The 20,530-nt window shown below is 40.9% G+C and overlaps 1 protein-coding gene across 1 annotated transcript in view; it reads left to right on the top strand.

The window, feature by feature from the left end:
* efl1 (elongation factor like GTPase 1) overlaps positions 1-20,530 on the top strand; it is a 110,130-nt gene that overhangs the window by 32,064 nt on the left and 57,536 nt on the right. The window contains exons 13-16 of the mRNA XM_061884334.1: positions 1,659-1,822; positions 2,964-3,099; positions 7,008-7,139; positions 11,942-12,089. Of these exons, the coding sequence (XP_061740318.1) occupies positions 1,659-1,822; positions 2,964-3,099; positions 7,008-7,139; positions 11,942-12,089 (580 nt within the window). The remainder of the gene's footprint in view (positions 1-1,658; positions 1,823-2,963; positions 3,100-7,007; positions 7,140-11,941; positions 12,090-20,530) is intronic.

The following is a 20,530-nucleotide window of genomic DNA, read 5'->3' as shown; positions in this document are numbered from 1 at the left end:
ATAAAGCATGTTCCAGTCCTAAATACCCAGTATATTATTTATACAATAACACTTCATGTTGGCAGCGGTGGGATAAAGAGATCACCCACGGAGCAGAACGGGAGGAGGAGTTGTCCGAGGATAATTCTGTCGTCGCCCGCACCCGAGCTAACTGATAGCAGCGGTCTGATAGCAGTTTTCTAAACTGGACTTTCAATCGAAGCAGGAGGTAATAGGAAGATCTCCATCGAGACAGAGAGACTTTGAAAACTGAAGAAAGATAAGGAAGACTTCTATAAACAAGTTATCGATGCTTTGGATCCGAAGGAGCTGGCATGGATTTCATTTATAAGTAAAGGTAAGACCATTTTTTATTTAGCCTTTATTTAACCAGGTAAAATCCCATTGAGATCAAAGATCTCTTTTCCAAGGGAGACCTGGCCAAGAGGGCAGCAGCAAGGTTACATTAAAAACAGTAAACAACACATAAAACATCACATTTACAACATTAAAACTTGCTCCTATGACACATGTGCATACAGACAAGGTAGACTGCAATCCTTTCACAGAAGCTTTAAACTCATTTAATGTAACAAGGGTTTTAAGTTGAATATTCGTTTGTAGGTTATTCCAAGCCTTCGGTGCTGAAAATAATAACCATAATAACTTTTTTTTTTATTAAATTTGCTTTTCATGATGGTATCCTTACATCACACTCAAATTTTTACTGCATGCCTTTGGTAAGTGCCGGATTTAAAAGAGGTTTTAAAATAATTAGCGCATGCTTACTTTTACCGCATGCCTTTGCTAAGCGCAGGAGTGAGAAGAGGTTTTAAATTAATTAGCGTCCAGGCGGCAGTTCAAGGAAATATGGTATTTAATAAAGTCAAATACAAATAAGGCAACAAGTGAAGTATCCAAATTTTCTAAAGTATATCTGTACAGCAAATATGGGCATCTACATAAACAATATGATTTTCCTGGAGAAAAAAAATCGATTTTGGCTTTTTTTTAATCAATTAAGAACCGTTACAAATACGAATCACGATTAGTCTAAAGATCTCTTTTTTTTGACACCCTTAGTACTTATTATATACAAGCTGTTTAATTTGAAAATGCATCTTAGTTGTAGTTTTGATTACCAAATTAGGTGTTGAAATTGCCACTTAAAATCGTTAATGCTAATTAACAGAATGTTCTGTATATGGCATATCCAATTAAAAGTAGCACAGATCGAGCACATTTTGAAAAGTGAAGCCTTACTTTAGATTGCTTTCTGTCAGGCATGCTTGCTTTGTTGGCATGGAAAATTGCAACATTACCTAGAGACAGTCCATCTGGGTCCGCTTGTTTCCCAGCAAAGTGCCTGAGTCAGTGCCGAGTCTACGACCAGATGTGACGTCACGCACAACAGAAGTATCAAAATGCGGTACTGTTTGATTTTTCATGAATTAGTAATGACAAAAAATGGTCCCTTCCATCCATCCATTTTCTACCGCTTATTCCCTTTCGGGGTCGCGGGGGGCGCTGGCGCCTATCTCAGCTACAAAAAATGGTCGTTACCTACAAAAGTACAGAATTTTGTACAAAAAATGGTCGTTACCTACAAAAGTACAGAATTTCGTACCCACCCCTAGTAAGGAGGAACACTTTGAGTAAAAGTTATTCATTTCTGCCAGATGAGCCGGAAACTCGGGTGCTGAAAGAGTCCACGCCAGGAGAGGCAGAGGAGAAAAGTCAGACTTTCATCGCATTTGCCAGGGTGTACAGCGGAGTGGTGAAGAAAGGACAAAGAATATTCATACTTGGACCAAAATATGATCCTGCCCAGGGTCTGACCATGGTAAATGTGTTTTTCGAAAATTGCTATCATGACAATGCCCATAAAGGAATGTTTTATCTTTTATGTATTGCCTAAGTAAATGATGTAATAGTTTTGATTTATAGCAATTTAATTTTTTGATCAAGGTATCCCGGCATGGAGGCTACCATCTTGCTGGAACATATATATTTTTTCATGTGGCTTAGTTTGGTTTTTTCATCAATTACACTGAAAATACTAGAAAATGTCGCTTGGGAACACAAACGTTTTGTCTTCCGCCTCATATTTTCTTTGGTGTAAAGGTTCGGACACCAACTATGTAACCCCAGGATCTTTATTTTGCTCTTATTGAGGCAGTCCTTTTGTTACCTTAGTGATGTTTTGGGTTTTGGGCATGCTGGATATTCCCATCATCTTTCATGTTTAGGCTAGGGCCAAGACTTTCTCATCCGAGATTCTATGTTGCACGGCCCAATTTATCGGCCACAACGCAGTGAAGTCTGTCTGTACCTTAAATGCAGTCATGTAAATTTAAGGCCTTAAAATGTCTAAGATCCTCTAAAAATATCTGAAATTATCGTAATTATGATTTTGAAAGGTTTTTTTGCTGACTGTGCTCTTGTGACTTTGATTGTCAGCTTGTGTTTCCTACAGTGTGTAGGAAATAGATTACTGTACTCTGTACAGTAATCTATTTATTTATGTCTGCACCTTATTGCTCTTTTATCCTGCACTGCCATGAGCTAATGCAATGGAATTTCGTTGTTATCTGTACTGTAAAGTTCAAATTTGAATGACAATAAAAGGAAGTCTAAATTTAAATGTATTAATTATTGCAAAAATAGTGCTGGTCTTGTAGTCCAATCCAATCTTGTGCAGCTCTACAATCTTGTCCCTCAGGTTAGGTATTTAGTCTTGTCCATGGTGTTGTAGAGGTTTGAATGAAGAGTGTTTGTGTGACGGTTGTATTTTATACGCATAAAGGGTTTAGATTAGGAGTACTTTCTAAACATTTCCTAACTGTTTCCTAGGAAAAAAATACTATTTCCTATTTGGGTCAATAAAATGAATTAGTCGACACTTTTTTAGTCTTGCTATGAACATTTTTTTGGTCATTTACCTAGTAGGCCCTTTGACTTGTTACTGATGTTGTGCTTCACAGCTACCAGATGGATGTAGTGCTTCAGATTGTGTGCCTGAGGTGCCTCATCTGTCCTGTTGTTCTATTGAAAACATCTACCTGCTGATGGGCCGAGAACTGGAAGAGCAAGAGGAAATGCCGTCTGGCAATGTACTAGGTGCAGTACAACATTTCTTTCTTTAATTTGTGTCAAATAGTTCATTGACAAAAGGTTATGTCAACAAAGAAGAGAATGCGACATGCTAATAGCTAAGTGTTACTGATAGAAACTGTCAGGTCAATTTAATACCAGAACTTTGCACTTCTAATTGTGGTCAGTAATGCTACACACCCGTATGTGTGAGCATGTTTGCATTGGTCTTTGTCAGCACAATCCCTACACAATTACACTAATGCTGTTCACTTTTGGGCTATGTAGCCGGGTACATGTCAATGTACACGATGTATAGTTACAGGTTCACCTTTTAGCATTCAAATGAATGAGTTTTTCTAGTATTTTCTGCTCATATGTGGATAATGCAGATGTCCAGACCGCTTGAAGCCTATAAGACTGCTATCAGCTCTGGTGCTTATACTGCTACTTGTAGTTTAATCCAAATGTTGTTGGAATGTTCAGTTGTGAGTGATTATGCTGAACCATTTTTCTTTCTTTGTACCTTTTTTTTTTTTTACTTCTTTCTTTCTTCCTTTCCTTCTTTTTTCTTTCTTTTTTTGTGTCCATTCCAAATGAATATCATATGTTTGGCCAGGCTCTTTTGCAGTGGACAGCCTTGTCGTTTGCAGCCGATATTTCATGATATGACCCTTGAATGCGCTTTTATTCTGCTCAACAGGAATGCATGCTGTTGTATTTCGCAAGTTTCAGTTTTGAGTTCAGTTTTTTAAACTCTGATTATGTTCCGGTGTCTACACACCACTGTAATGCACTGGTGGAGGTGCAACAAGCAAAAGGCTGAGTAGTAAATACCCTCTTTGACTTGTACACTTAGTAATTAGATAATTTCGTTTACGTAATTAGGCGCCAGCCTTACACTTCTTTTTAAAAAGTTTATTCCAGCCTGAACACATCAACTGTAGGGCGTAATTCCATCATGTATATCCACAGCTCACACATACGTCTCTCTGTCCTCTCCACACTTAACACGTCTTTCTTTTCCAACACTCATGCAAGCTCATTCACAAGCATATAATCACCACAGCCATGCGGCCCTGGATGCAGGCCATGTTCACATGAATAATAATAAACGCATACTAATCTTTGCGTTTAGGCCTCTTTTCCACATGCAAACGCATACTTATGTTCTTAAAAATGCAAACTATTGCAAACGCTGAGCAAAGTGTAGAGTTCCAAAACTCTCCGCTCAGGGTATGTGTGTACATGGCACAAACGGAGATGAGTACTTTTATGACGACGTCACGGGTGTGCGCTGTCATTTCCAAAGCTCAACAGCACTGCTTTGGAGGCTTTAAACACACTATAACAGGACTTACAGTATGTGTAAATGTAAAAATGCTGCTATTTTCAATCTGCATCAATAAAACAGACACATCAAAAAGGGCTTTGTGACATGTCCGTCAGCGCTAACGACAATCAGCTGTTTTGGATACGAATGCTGTCAAATACCAGCTGATGCAACAACTTTGAGAAGCAAAACTTTTTGCTTTGTGTCATAAGAAAGATGCAATAATCCCTAGTTTTTAATCCTTTTTTAACGACAGATCATGAAATTAATTTAAGTGTGTTTTTTTTTTGTGTGTAGATAGAGGCAGCGCACACGTAAAAAACGGCCAAGCGACTTAAAAAAACATGACGGAGCATTATTCTTGTTAGTGTGTATTGATGTTAAAGACAATATACACTTCGTTACACATTTAGTATAACACTGTATCGATGATTAAATGCTTAATAATTCCATGAGTGTTTTGCAGCGGCACTTGAAGGTCCGCGCGCTTTAGGCACTTAAACATTCAAGAGGCTTCTGGCTTGTTAGTAAGTGCCGATTTTTGGAAATAATGTACACTTCACCGCACATGTAATATATCACAATGTTGCTAATTAAACATGTTATAATTCCACGAGTGTTTTTGGGTTTCATCAGCACAGGAGTACATGCGCGTTTTAAACACAAAAAAATACATTTATGATGTTCCCAGGGCTCTGTGTAAGTGCAGGCTGGTTTTAAAGGTGATGCAGATGTTGAGTATATCAATAAAAACATAACAGAGGTGTAATGCCACCAAGTCAGCTGTTGTTGCTTTTTCCAGGGTTCTGATTGGACAAAATGTGCATGACAGCAGGTGTATGTGTTTGTGTGTAGTCATAGGCAGCTTTGAAACTAAACTAGTGTGGATGGAGATCGTTTTAAACCTGGATACTCTGTGTTTTTGTTTGGACATGGCCAAAGCCACATGGCCCTTCATCTCCTATCATAACCTGTAGACTTAAGCAAAATACTGAAGTGTCTATTTTTTATATTTTTTTAAAGCATCGAATTGAAATACAGTACTTTAAAGCCCCACTTAAAGTACCAGAAGAGTGGGGAAAAACAAGTTGACTTTTTATGCCTGATTGTGTTTTATTGTATCATTAAACCATATCCACATGGATTTATAATTCGCAAAGTATGTGAAAATACTCTCAAAACATCACAAAATGCCACAAATTCAGTCAGCTATTTTGAATATAAAGCTACGAATAACTTCGGCAATTTTTGTTAAAATTTGTCATTTTTGGCTCCCATAAAGCCAGCATGATTTTTATTGTTGGTAGGAAAGGAATCTGTGGTTCCTATCTCTACTTCACGCGATGACGTGAAAGGCTGGCTCATTATCTCTCAAAATGGCTTGGAAATCTCTGTGAAATTAATACTATTTTGGTTGTATCTATTTACTTATTTAGTGTTATACATCAGATATACTGCATATGATAATAGCTTCAATATAGAAGCAACTTGTTTTTTCACTCCACTGGTACTTCAGGAACTTTCTGTTTCGGTTGATTTTGGCAGCACCAGTGGACCAAAGCGGTAGTATTTTGTCAGAAGAAGACCACATTTCCCATGATGACTAGTGCATATAACGTCACTCTGACATGATGTTCCCTGTAATATTCACACAAATATTACATCTCTAATGGCTATACTAATGTTAAATAGCAGACATAATCAAGAAATTATCTTGACGCTACTAATAAGAATGTATCGGGGCAGATGCAGGTCTGAAGCAGAGAAAGACCGGCGAGAGATTTTTTCCAAAGGAAGTAATCAAGAAATGATCTTGACGGTACTAACAATGTATCGGGGCGGATGCAGGTCCGAAGCAAAGAAAGTTTTTTTCCGAAGGAAGTAGTGGTAAAACTATCAAACTGGTGGCTATTTATTGCTACCACGCAAATTTCCGATAGCTAACATTAGCATCAGCATCATCATTTTGATTTGAGCATCGAAAGTCACTAACTAGTCCAACAGGAACATGGCCAAGGCAGCATCAGTCTGAAATTCCTCATCTCTGAGCTCACACCAGCGAGTAAAAGCCGGGGTAATGTTTATCCTGACTGTCCTTTTTATCTGGTTGGGCTCAGTTTTTGTTTTTGTTTCCTTAGACAAAACTTTTTGTTTCTTTGGTTGTTTGGAGCTTTGGCCATGATAGCAGAAATTGCAAATAGGCGTTCTTCTTATTCTTTTTGTTTTCTGGCGGAATGTGGGCGTTCACATTGAGTTCCGTCTTTTTGACAAATGGGGAACGGGGTAGTGACGTATGCCGTAAAGCAAGTCAGCACATTTGTATTTTTTTTTTGTGGCAGGGTTCCTCCTGCCTTTCTCAATGTCGCTAAGTGCCAGTAAAAGCGATATTGACCTCCTCCATGATTGAGGTGTCATTTAACTAGTTATAAGTCAACGTATCATCCCAAAAGTTATGACAATATTTTATGAAGGTTGAAAGCTTTAAATCCATACATCTTTCTGGGTAATACTATCCATTCATACAAAAGACTTGTGGTTCTTTTATTGACATGTTCTGCTATTTTTTTATTTGTGTTTGCTCACTACCCTATAATTTTTTTAGGCATTAAAGGCTTGGAGGATTTTGTTTTGAAGTCAGCAACCCTTTCTACCTCTCCTGCCTGTCCACCCTTCACTCCACTCCACTTTGAAGCTTCACCCATTGTACGAGTAGCCATAGAACCAAAACACCCAAGTAAGTATTTGAATTAACACACTCATTTCTGTTTCAAGCTTTTTTCCCATTTTAATTTGTACAAGATGTCCCCAAAGTCTAGACATGTAGGCAAAAATGTATCTATAACACCAGTGTTTCTAAATAGTGGGTCCTGGTGAGTTGACAGGGGGGTCGCTAGCAACGGGAAATTTTCATTATTTGTATCTACACTAGTAATTCTGTAGGCATGAATATACAATTCCCAAGTCTGCAACTAGGTGGAAGCAGTGCTCAATCAAAATCTGTCAAAGTTATTAACACGATAAAAAAAAGTTAAGCATAATATACTTTAAAGTCTCAAATTTTTTTGACACATGATTAACCTGCACGCGTCCTGTTTGACCCTAGGTCCATCCCGTAGGTTAGGAAAATGTAGCTGTTTTCAGTTACTGTTGAGACACAAGCGGGAAATAAACATTATGAAATGCCCAGGGCTAAAGCCATGGCAAGTCGTTCTGCGGACAAGACAAGACAACGATTGGCGAGAGCCGTCATCCCTGGACCAAATGCCTGCTGAAGCGTTAGCATTCAGAGAGGTGAAGCTTCACATCTGTGTTAACATTACAGTTTAGTGCACTGATAACATAAAATGTAGATTATTGCTGTAACTGGTTTAGTAAGATTGGATACAAGCTCAGCAGAAAGGAAAGACAGTAGGAAGGAAATTGAGAGGCACTCTTTTTTTTATTTTATTTTTTTTATTGCCAACTATCAGGTCTATTGTTCAAAACATATCAAAACACTTCTTCTCTAACCAATCAAACGCTCCCAGCTTCAAAACAATAGCAATATGTGTTACATCCTGTCAATATTTATTCCACTTTGTCAGATGTTAATCGCTTGAATCACTCACCAATCCTAAAATCAATTTAGGATGATCTGGCACGTTGGAAGACACTGCCAATCTCACTTATAGGAAGAGTTTCTACCGTGAAAATGATGGGTCTTGCCGATGGTTAATCAACTCTTTTCAATGATTCCCACCAAACTTTCTCAAATTTAGTTGAAATCACTCGACTCACCCATCAATCAGTTTCTTTGGAAAAGTAAACCAGCACGAATCAGCCTTAAAACATTACAAAAACCCAAGGAGTATGGGGGTCTAGAACTCCCACATTTTTTCCATTACTTTCTTACAAATAAACTACAATACATATTAAAATGGATCAATCCCAACTTATTAAGTCATTTTTGGCTAGATATTGAACAATCACTCAGCCAGGAGATCCCAATTTCTAACTTGCCCTTTATTAGCCAAATCCTTCGAAAGTACAACTGCTTTAAAAGTATTAATATACGCACTACCTAGACAGTTTGGTGGGAATTTTTGAAAATAACTGTGTCCCTGCTCACTCCATGCCAAGTTACACCTATTTGTAATAATCCTGATTTTCTACTTAACAAGAAACCATTGACCTTTCCAACATGGTATGATAAGGGAGTCAGACACCTTGGATATATCATCAATGAAAACAGTTGTATCTCTTTTAAAGGTTTAATAACACAGTATGCAATAAATCCTAACAAATTCCTAAAATATATACAAATTGAATATGTAATCAGCGCAAGATTCAACAATACATGGGAAAGTAATCCCACTACCGTTAAATTCTTCAAAATATCTGCCTCCAAAGCATATGCCTTATAATCAAAAATAGATAACGCAATAGGTATCCCAACTTCCAATAGGTACTCAGATGTATCCACAAGTTGTGACCCAAAACTCAGGAAATAAATATGCTGTTTGGCCACAATACCCAGCAATATGTTTGGAGGAGAAAAGTTGAGGCCTTTATTCCCAGGAACACCTTCCCTACCGTCAAGCATGGTGGTGATAGTATTATGCTCTGGGCCTGTTTTGCTGCCAATGGAACTGGTGCTTTAAGTGGGACAATGAAAAAGGAGGATTACCGCCAAATTATTTTAGTACAACCTAAAACTATCAGCCCGGAGGTTGGGTTTTGGGCGCAGTTGGGTTTTTCAACAGGACAATGACCCCAAACACACGTCAAAAGTGGTCAAAGAATGCCTAAATCAGGCTACAATTAAGGTTATAGAATGGCCTTCCCAAAGTCCTGACCTAAACGTGTGGACAATGCTGAAAGTCCTGACCTAAACGTGTGGACAATGCTGAAGAAACAAGTCAATGTCAGAAAACCAACACATTTAGCTGAACTGCACCAATTTTGTCAAAAAGAGTGCTCAAAAATTCAACCAGAAGCTTGTGGATAGCTACCAAAAGCGCCCTATTGCAGTGACACTTGCCAAGGGACATGTAACCAAATATTAATATTGCTGTATGGATACTACAGCAGATTTGGTCACATTTTCAGGAGACCCATAATAAATTCATAAAAGAACCAAACTTCATGAATGTGTTTTGTGACCAACAAGTATGTGCTCCAATCACTCTATCACAAAAAATAAGAGTTGTAGAAATTATTGGAAACTCAAGACAGCCATGACATTATGTTCTTTACAAGTGTATGTAAACTTTTGATCGTGACTGTATATATATATATATATATATATACAAACATAGATATATTCATTCATTAATACATACATACTCACATACTTACGCTCCCACATACATACACAAATGCAGTACACACATAAACACTATTTTTATTTTTCCACTCGTAGTGCATTGTCATTTCTATGTTATGAATATTTACTTCATTAACTGCTTCTCTGCTATCACCTTTACTATCATATTTGTACATATCATATTTGCTGATGCTGTTCTGTTGTTATTGTGGTTGATATTGTTATTGTTGTTTCTCTGTCTTATCCCCTTTTTGTCCCAGCAATTCCCCCCTCTGTTCTCCTTTTTTTCTCTTTCTAACCCCTCTTGCTCTGGTCTGGCTGCACCAAACATTAATATATATCCATTTAATTAAGTCAAATAAAAAAAAGGCAACAAGAGAAGTATCCCACCCTTGTCTTTTGTAATGTAAATCTGTACAGCATATATGGGCATCTACATCAACAATATGATTTGCCTGAATAGCTGGACAAGACAAAAAAAAAAATATATTTTTTTTTTCGCCCACATCTTTCTGAACACCAATTACATATAGTATCGATGAATACTGGTATTGATAAGGAATATTGATATTGATATCGGTATGGATATAATCCTGACAATCCAAATCTTTAGTCAGTGCTCAAGTCTGAGTTTTCTCTCTCACTTTTGCATTGTTGTATGTAGGGGTGTAACGGTACGTGTATATGTATTGAACCGTTTCGGTTTGGGGATTTCGGTTCGGTTCGGAGGTGTACCGAACGACACGGACATATTAAGTAGCGCACCGCACGTTGTGTAAACAATGCACACCGAGGCACCATGAATTGATTTACGTGGACCCCAACTTAAACAAGTTGAAAAACTTATTGGGGTGTTACCATTTAGTATTCAATTGTACGGAATATGTACTGTACTGTGCAATCTACTAATGAAAGTTTCAATCAATCAAAAAATCAGCAACACGGCATGCGAGCAACGACTGGTAGATAGACTGACCATACGTCCTCTTTTCACGGGATATGTCCTCTTTGCGGAGCTGTCCAGGTGGCGTTTCTTAAATGCCTCGAATGTCCGGCATTTTAAGTTAGGGTTGCGTGTGTTTTCAGTGTACATTCAGGGTTAAGAAGGGGTTAAAAACAAAAACAAAAGTGGTGCGCGCAGCAGCATTCGTGAGGGAAGGGTGGAGACAGAGAGAGCGAAAGAGTTATGATAAACGCGCATGCGTCGCCAGGCTCTGCTTTTTACCCATAGATTTATCAGATTTAATTTTTTATTATCTATAGCAGTGGTGTCAAAAGTGTGCCCTGGAGGCCATTTGCGGCCCACAGCTAAAGTTTTAAAGGCCCACGGCACATTCTAAAAATACTATTAAAATAAACAAAAACATGAAAGTGAAATAAAAAAGCTTAAAGGCTAAATGTAATTTAGAAAAAGTTGCAACGTTGACTAATAAAACAAAGCTGTTTTTTTTTTCTTTCAAACTGTCATTGCTCAAAACATAATATGGAATCAAAATCAATGTTATTATGGATTATTGACCTATCCAAGTTTCCGATTACCTCACATCAAATATTCCACGAAGAAAAATATTTTTGGGTGGAATATTTAGCAAATTTGTTAAATAAATAATCAAAAAATTTATATTTTGTTGTTTTCTTACTGTACTGAAAATGAACCGAACCGTGACCTCTGAACCGAGGTACGTACCGAACCGAAATTTTTGTGTACCGTTACACCCCAAGTCGTATGTATTGACCTGATCAATGACCGTATAACAACCCACACCTTTCAGGTAACCATCCGCATTTAACGTAAAGTAGAATATGTGCTCACTTAAATTGTGTTACTAATTTTCATTTATACATGATTAATCTATATTATTTCACTGTATTACATCGCATGCGTTAACAAGTGACAGCCCTTTTACAGATATAGTTCTATTGTTTAGTTTATTTAATTTTTTGTAATTACTGAATTATTTTGTTTATTTTTTCCAATTACTTATAAACTAAATGTAATTAATATTATCAATCCATCCATTATCTACCGCTTATTACCTTCGGGGTCGCGGGGGGTGCTGGAGCCTATCTCACCTACAATCAGGGAGAAGGCGGACCCTGGACAAGTCGCCACCTCATCACAATATTAATAAACTAATTAATATTAGTTTATTATTAAAATGTACTTATGTCCAGACTTGAAGGACAACCTGTCAATGTCAACATATTTAAATGTTTTCTGTATGCATCAGGTGAGATGCCAAAGCTGGTGCGTGGGATGCGACTGTTGAACCAGGCAGACCCCTGTGCTGAAGTGCTTATACAGGAGACTGGTGAACATGTTTTGGTCACTGCAGGAGAGGTTCATCTCCAGCGCTGCCTTGACGACCTTAAAGACCGGTCAGTGTTATTCTGTCTTAGAACATGTATTTTTCATCAGAATGTCCTGTACACTTGTGACTTGTTTTAATATTTTCATAAATCAGCAATACCAAAAAAAGGAATGGAAAATGCCATTAATATTTTTGAACTGCAACAGTTTATGTAAAGAGGAGTTGTACAACATTAATTCTGATTGTTGCACGTCCAGATCTGAGACTGTAGAAAACATTTAGTTGAGGTTATTGTTACCAAAGGAGGTCAAGCAGTTCTTCAATCCAAACATTTACTTCCTTTTTCTTCCCTGTCCTTTGAATGTTTACAGAAAACTTGTAAAATTCAGATTAGTTCCACATTAACACCCTCCTTTTCTCTTGAAATAAATTGTTTGCTTGTGACAAAGGAAGCATTGTATAAGGTGTGTCAAAAGGGGCGGCGTGGTGCAGATTGTACAGCGGCCGTGTCAGCTTCCCCCATCCCCCATCCTAGTCACGACCGTTGTGTCCTTTGGCAAGACACTTCACCCTTGATCTTAATAGGTTGTGCTTAGCGTCTTGCATGGCAGCTTCCGCCATCTTTGTGTGATATGGGTGTAAAGGTAAACAAAATTTCGGTTCGGTACGTACCTCGGTTTGGAGGTCACGGTTCGGTTCATTTTCTGTACAGTAAGAAAACAACAAAATATACATTTTTTGGTTATTTATTTACCAAATTTGTAAACAATGGCTTTATCCTTTTAACATTGGAACACTATAATAATTCTGCCCACGTTAATCCACATTAAACTGCCTCAAGTGGTTGCTTTGATTAAATCAAATGAAAAAACCTTTCTTCTACATATAAAAAGTGCAACATTTTAAACAGTTTCAATTGAAACTGTTTAATGTTAACTTATCGTGCTTAATTTATTACAGCATTTGGGAAGCCTGTAGTTGACTTTCATAATGTAAATGTTGTATTATTATCAACATGTGATAGCAGGGACCCTGCTATTCAAAACTAGGCTGCTACAAGAAAAATAGTACAATTGCTTCTCACCCTATCTCTAAGGGAGAGCCCCGCCACCCGGCCGAGGAAACTAATTTCTGCGGCTTGTACCCATGATCTTGTCCTTTCGGTTATGACCCAAAGCTCATGACCATAGGGGAGGATGGGAAGGTAGATCAACCGGTAAATTAAGAGCTTTGCCTTCCGGATCAGCTCCTTCTTCACCACAACGGATCGATACAACGTCCACATTACTGATGACGCCGCACCGATCCGCCTGTCGATCTCACAATCCATTCTTCCCTCACTTGTGAACAAGACTCCGAGGTAATTAAACTCCTCCACTGGGGGCAGGGTCTCCTCCTGAACCCAGAGATGGCACTCCACCCTTTTCCGGGCGAGAACCATGGACTCGGACTTGGAGGTGCTGATTTCTCATTCCGGTCGCTTCACACTCGGCTGCGAACCGATCCAGTGAGAGCAGGGCTGAATATCCTGGCCAGATGAAGCCATCAGGACCACATCATCTGCAAAAAGCAGAGACCTAATCCCGCGGCCACCAAACCGGAACCCCTCAACGCCTTGACTGCGCCTAGAAATTCTGTCCATAAAAGTTATGAACAAAATTGGTGACAGAGGGCAGGATTGGCGGAGTCCAACCCTCACTGGAAACGTGTCCGACTTAATGCCAGCAATGCGGACCAGGCTCCGACACTGATCGTACAGGGAGCGAACCGCCACAATCAGACAGTCCGTTACCCCATACTCTCTGAGCACTCCCCACAGGACTTCCCGAGGGACACGGTCGAATGCCTTCTCCATGTCCACAAAGCACATGTAGACTGGTTGGGCAAACTCCCATGCACCCTCGAGGACCCTGCCGAAAGTATAGAGCTGTTCCACGACCAGGACGAAAACCACACTGTTCCTCCTGAATCCGAGGTTCGACTATCCGGCGTAGCCTCCCCTCTGGTACACCCGAATAGACCTTACCGGGAAGGCTGAGGAGTGTAAACCCACGATAGTTGGAACACACCCTCCGGTCCCCCTTCTTAAATAGAGGGACCACCACCCCGGTCTGCCAATCCAGAGGTACCGCCCCCGATGTCCACGCGATGCTGCAGAGTCTTGTCAACCAAGACAGCCCCACAGCATCCAGAGCCTTAAAGATCTCATCCACCCCCGTGCCTTGCCACCGAGGAGCTTTTTAACTACCTCAGCAACCTCAGCCCCAGAAAGAGGAGAGCCCACCAAAGATTCCACAGGCACTTCTTCCTCATAGGAAGGAAGACGTGTTGGTGGGATTGAGGAGCTCTTCGAAGTATTCCTTCCACCGATCCACAACATCCGCAGTTGAGGTCAGCAGAACACCATCTGCACCATACACGGTGTTGACAGTGCACTGCTTCCCCATCCTGAGGCAGCGGACGGTGGTCCAGAATCGCTGCTAGCGGGGTGTATATAATAGTCAGGGTTGTCATGGATGCAAAGGATTCAGGGTATCTGTTGTGTTGCGTTTATGTTGTGTTACTGTGAGGATGTTCTCCCGAACTGTGTTTGTCATTCTTGTTTGGTGTGGCTTCACAGCGTGGCGCATATTACTAAGAGTGTTAAAATTGTTTATATCACAACCATTAGTGTACTCTGTGTCACCCAGTATGCCTTGCAGTCGTGTGCGTGTGTCTGACGGACAACATGTTTCCTGGACTGACAAGCAGATCGTACCTGCTGTAGAAGGCGACAAAACCAATGGCTTCATAGCATGCCCTAATACTTATCAACTGGGTGACTGCCGGCAGTCGTTATAGAGAATGTTTACGTCTCCTATTGTCTTCTTCGCTTTGTGACACAGGTCCCAAATGGCTCTTTGAATGGTGAAGGATACCGATCCCTGAACCATGTATAACAAATATTTCCGAATGGTTCAACCGCCACCCGCCCGAATCTAATTAAGATTAATTTTTTCGTCATGTCACCCGCCCGACCCGCGGTTTATCTGCGGACTCTGCGGATGAGACCGCAGACCGCGCATCTCTAGTACCTGTCCACTGCCTCCGGAGTCCTATGAGCCAAAAGAACCCAATAGGACTCCTTCTTCAGCTTGACCGCCGGTGTCCACCATCGGGTTCGAGGATTACCGCCACGACAGACACCAACTACCTTGCGGCCACAGCTCCAATCAACCGCCTCGACAATAGAGGTGCGGAACATGGTCCACTTGGACTCAATGTCCAGCACCTCCCTCGTGACATGTTCAAAGTTTTTCCGGAGGTGGGAATTGAAACTCTCTCTGACAGGGGACTCTGCCAGATGTTCCCAGCAAACCCTCACAATGCGTTTGGGCTTGCCAGATCTGTCCGGCAGCCAACTCACCACCAGGTAGTGATCGGTTGAAAGCTCCGCCCCTCTCTTCACCCGAGTGTCCAAAACATGAGGCCGCAAATCCGATGACACAACTACAAAGTTGATCATGGAACTGCGGCCTAGGGGGTCCTGGTGCCAAGTGCACATTTGGACACCCATATGTTTGAACATGTTGTTGGTTATGGACAGTCTGTGACGAGCACCAAAGTCCAATAACAAAACACCACTCGGATTCAGATCCGGGTGGCCATTCTTCCCAATCACGCCTCTCCAGGTTTCACTGTCGTTGCCAACATGAGCGTTGAAGACCCCCAGTAGGACAAGGGAATCACCTGGGGGGAACTTTCCAGTACTCCCTCGAGTGTATCCAAAAAGAGTGGGTACTCTTAACCAAACAACAGTCAATACCCGTCCCCCACCCGAAGGCGGTGGGAGGCTACCCTCTTGTCCACTGGGTTGAACTCCAACGTACAGGCTTTGAGCCTGGAGGCAACAGGAATTGCTACCCCAGCTCATTTCCTCTCAATGCGTGCAACGCCAAAGTGGAAGAGAGTCCAGTCCCTCTCAAGAGAACTGGTTCCAGAGCCCTTGCTGTGCGTCAAGGTGAGTCTGACTATATCCAGCCGGAACTTCTCAACCTCGCGCACTAGCTCAGACTCCTTCCCCGCAGTGAGGTTACGTTGCCCGTCCCAAGAGCTAGCTTATGTAGCTGAGGATCGGACCGCCAAGTGCCCTGCCTTTGGCTGCCGCCCAGCTCACACTGCACCCGACCTCTATGGCCCCTGCTATGGGTGGTGAGCCCATTGGAGGGGGGACCCGTGTTGCCTCTTCAAGCTGAGTCCGGCCGGGTTCCATGGGCGCCTGGGCCGGCCCCCAGGCGCTCGCCATCGTGCCCCACCTCCGGGCCTGGCTCCAGAGGGGGGCCCCGGTGACCTGCGTCCGGGCGAGGGAAATGGGAGTACTTTTCTTGTGTTATTCATAGAGGTCTTCGAGCTGCTCTTTGTCTGATACCTCACCTAGGACCAGTTTGCCTTGGGAGACCCTACCAGGGGGCATGGAGGCCCCTGGACAACATAGCCCCTAGGATCATTGGGACACACAAACTCCTCTACCACGTTAAGGTGGCAGCTCAGTGAGGAGATGCTCAAAGTCAACATTTTCAAAACAAAAATTAATTAAAGATCACCACCGTCAATCTTATGTTACAATTTGTAGTTTAACAGAACATACTGTATATATTTTTAAAGTGTCCAGATCTTATTACAATTACTAATCATATAGAATAAAAATGTATTGGTCAAAGGATTGTCGAGCAGTCAAGCCTTTTCACTCATTGCTGTCTCGTCCACAAGTCCACATAGAGAGTGTGTGCACATTCACAAAATTAAACCAAGAGATTCAACTAACAATTTGCAGTGTTGTTGTTAAAATAGAATATACATTCAATGATTGCTAACGTTTGTAGCCAAACTTTGCAAAATTGCTATCCTTATCCGTGTTGGCCCTGCGATGAGGTGCGACTTGTCTACCGCCTTCTGCCCGACTGTAGCTGGGATCAGCTCCAGCACCCCCACAAACTCGAGAGGGACAAGCGGTACAAAATGGATGGGTGGGTGCATAGCTGTCCGCACAAAAAGCTAATGCTTTTGCATGTGTGTTTTGTACGGGCGTGGTTACAACATTACCTGTTAAAAGCCGAAAGAGGCCTCAATATAATGCTTACAACACTCTGAAATGTTAGCGCCCCCTTGGTTTCCACATAAAGGCTCCAAACAACCCCTTTAAGAGGCAGCATTACAATGAAATTTACTGTACGTAATCAAAACGACAGGCTACACAGGCAGTGCCTTTATAACGAGCGCCCACATTTTTCTGTAGTGGCCCAGATATAGACGTGGCAGGCCACCACATCTAAATGAATATATGTGAAACACTGGATTAGGGCTGGGTGATGTGGACCAAAACTCATATCTTGATATATTTTGGCTGTATATTAATATACAATATATATTGCAATATTTTTTCTGGAAAGTGAATTTAGACCAAGTCAAAGATGAGTGTCAAGTTGTATGTTATATTTTCTTTATTTTGGTAATTTTATGCATTACCGGAACTTTTCTTCTCAACGCATTTATTTTCCTTTTCCATAGCTACGCATTTCGCAAAAAACGTAAACAAACGGGTGTACTAATCACGGCGGACTTGGTAACAGATAACGAAGACTACAGTATTTCTAAACAAATGAGGATTCACAACTGTATCTTTTTTAACCTGAATGTACAAAGGATCAACTACTGGTTATAGAAGTGAGCACAAAGAAAGGGTGAAACGAGGGATCAGACGAAAGCCGAGAGATTGCGATCAGCGTGACTTGACAGTGTAAATTTAGAACTTGGCGCCAAGCTACATTAGTAGTGTGCTTACCCAAAATCAACTTCAAAAACTTCCCCCGCCAGCTGAACCAGACAGACAACTGTCCATCAAGTGAGTCACTATAATATTGATTATGATACATGCAGCACATCATGCCTGTTAGTAAAACTACATACACTTGTCTAGCTGTTGACAAACAAAACATGAAGTGTGGGCTAAAACTATACTTTACAGATACTGTTGTTACTCCCTCCGAGGTCTTAATCAAGGCTCAAGTTCGTTTTTCTTAAACAGACATTTATTTCAGCCACGCCTTCTTCTCCTCCAAAATAATGCCAAAAAAATGCCGTCATGCAGAACTAATGAATAAGAAAAAACTGAACTTACAATTAGTCTGACATCAAATAAAAGAAAACACCTTGATTTCACATGCATTATCACAAAGAATCATACCTCATTGGCCTCACAAACTCCGAGGGAATAACGTTTCTTTCCAAGCCGAGACTCCATTAACCTCTTCCATCAAATGTTTGCAGTCTCATGCTGCTTACCTTATTCCGTCACATACTAATTGTCCCCCCAACAATGTGACAAAACCGGAAACAAAAATATGTTCCTCTCCAATTTACATGGGTTTTGTAACAAAAAAAATGTTAACATATACTTGCATGAAATTACCAAATAAAATAAATTTTTAATCACATTATATGTCGTTATGAACTGAATATTTATACATTGTATTTATTTATTATAACCAACTATGAAATTATATAACATTTATACAATGTGCTTCTGTCAGCAGCTACACTCCCACCAAATCTAATGTGTTTTCTTTTTTCAGATTAGTGTGGATCTATTCTGCTTCTAACAGTGTAACTGTCTTGTGGATAGATCTGTCCAAGTGTGTCTGCTTGTTGAGTCGTGTACCATGGATGTCTAATGCAGAGTCACTGATTAGAAGCTGCACTTTGCGTACACATCCATCTTCACTTGGATACACTGCAGTGACCTTAGCGAGTTTCCAATCGTTTCTGGGTGCTGTGTCATCTTGTATGAGCACTTTATCATTGACTTTGGCATTCCTTTTTGTCTTCTGCCATTTCTGTCTTTGCTGTAGGTTCAACAAGTATTCTTTTCTCCATCTGCGCCAGAACTTATTGGCGAGATTTTGCACTCTATGCCATCATTGCTTAGGTATAGGTCTTCTTCACAAATCTGGTGAGCCTTGCAATAGCTTTGACTAATCTCGACCAACATAAGAACTTCTCAAAAGATTCTTCCCGAGAAACTACCTTGAGTGTGCACTATACGACAGCCTTGCGTACTTCTGAGTCACCTTGCACTCTCCACGGAGTAGCTCTTCTTGCCATAGAATATTTGGCCCACTGAACCGGTTTGAGGCGACGAGATATTTGGCCTTGAGTCCATGCGACGCACGGTCTGCAGAATTGTCCTTTGATGCAACATAATTTCCACTGTGTGGGGATGGTACTCTCTCTGATATGTTGGATGCGGTTTGCTACAAACACATTAAAGTGTCTTGCTTCATTGTTGACATATCCCAAGACAATTTGTGAATCTGTCCAGCTGTATTCTTCGACATTCAGCTCCAACTCTGCATTGAGCATGCCACTTGTACGCACTGCACCCACTGCTGCAGACAACTCCAACCTTGGTACTGTAGTGACTTTGGTAGGTGCTACTCTGGAGTTCGAGAATACAATAGAGCAATGGATTGCTCCTGGGCCTTTCCGAAAGTTGCACAAGACTCCCACCAGCGTGTTGGTCAATTCTGGTTCGGTCAAAAGGTAATCATTCAACAAGATTCCTTCATACTTCGCCAAACAATCGAAGACCACTCTTATTTTCACAGGCTTTTGGGGGTTGTACACCCTATGATGTGGAATGTACCAGGCAAGACCCTTGTCTAGTTCTTCAGGAGGCATCTTTTCTGCAGCTCCGCACTCTGTTTCATTCATGAACTTTGTGTAGTCTTTGTGATTCGGTTTGTCTCTTTTAAATCTTTTCTTCAAACACTTGAGTCGATGTTCTGCACATTTCTTGTTGTTCTGTAAGTTTGGTCTGTCTTGTTTGAACGGAAAAGGTAGTTCACAATGACCATCTTCTTGCATTTTCACTCCCCTTTCCATTATTGAAATGAACCGCAAGTCTTCTTGGGAGAAATGAGTCTTCCACTTTCCTTTCGTTGAAATCAGACTCAAGCACTTTAATCACATCCAAAGGTGTAATTATTTCTTTGACTTAGGTGCAAAAAATGTAGTGCACTTCCTTCAACAACTGATCAGATGGTGAATTGGGTGTCACTTCTTTGACAACAATCCTGTGGCTGCATCCAATTACATCTCCATAGTCAACACATGGATCAAGTCCTCCAACTATGGTCCAGCCAAGATCTGTTTTTTGAACAAAGGGCTCATTGTCTCTTCCTGACACAACTTCTTTGGGTACCGGAGCTTGTGAACATTTTTTACCTATTAGCAGACCAACATCGCATTCAATTAGAGGGGCGATCTCATCAGCGAGGTGCTTTAAGTGAGGCCATGCTCTTGCTGCGTTCGGAGTGGGAATGTGACTTCAATTGGCAGGGATAAACTCTCTTGTATATGTCCTGGGAAGAGGGATTCTCTTTGACGAGAAGAAGCCTCTCTGACTTGTAGACCTGTCAGCTTTTGACTAGGAATGACTTTGTCTTTGGATGACAGTGTGGAGAGCTTTAA

The sequence above is a fragment of the Nerophis ophidion genome, linkage group LG02, assembly GCF_033978795.1.
Source record: "Nerophis ophidion isolate RoL-2023_Sa linkage group LG02, RoL_Noph_v1.0, whole genome shotgun sequence".
In the NCBI taxonomy this organism is placed as follows: domain Eukaryota; kingdom Metazoa; phylum Chordata; class Actinopteri; order Syngnathiformes; family Syngnathidae; genus Nerophis; species Nerophis ophidion.
This window is presented reverse-complemented; position numbering and strand designations above follow the sequence as displayed.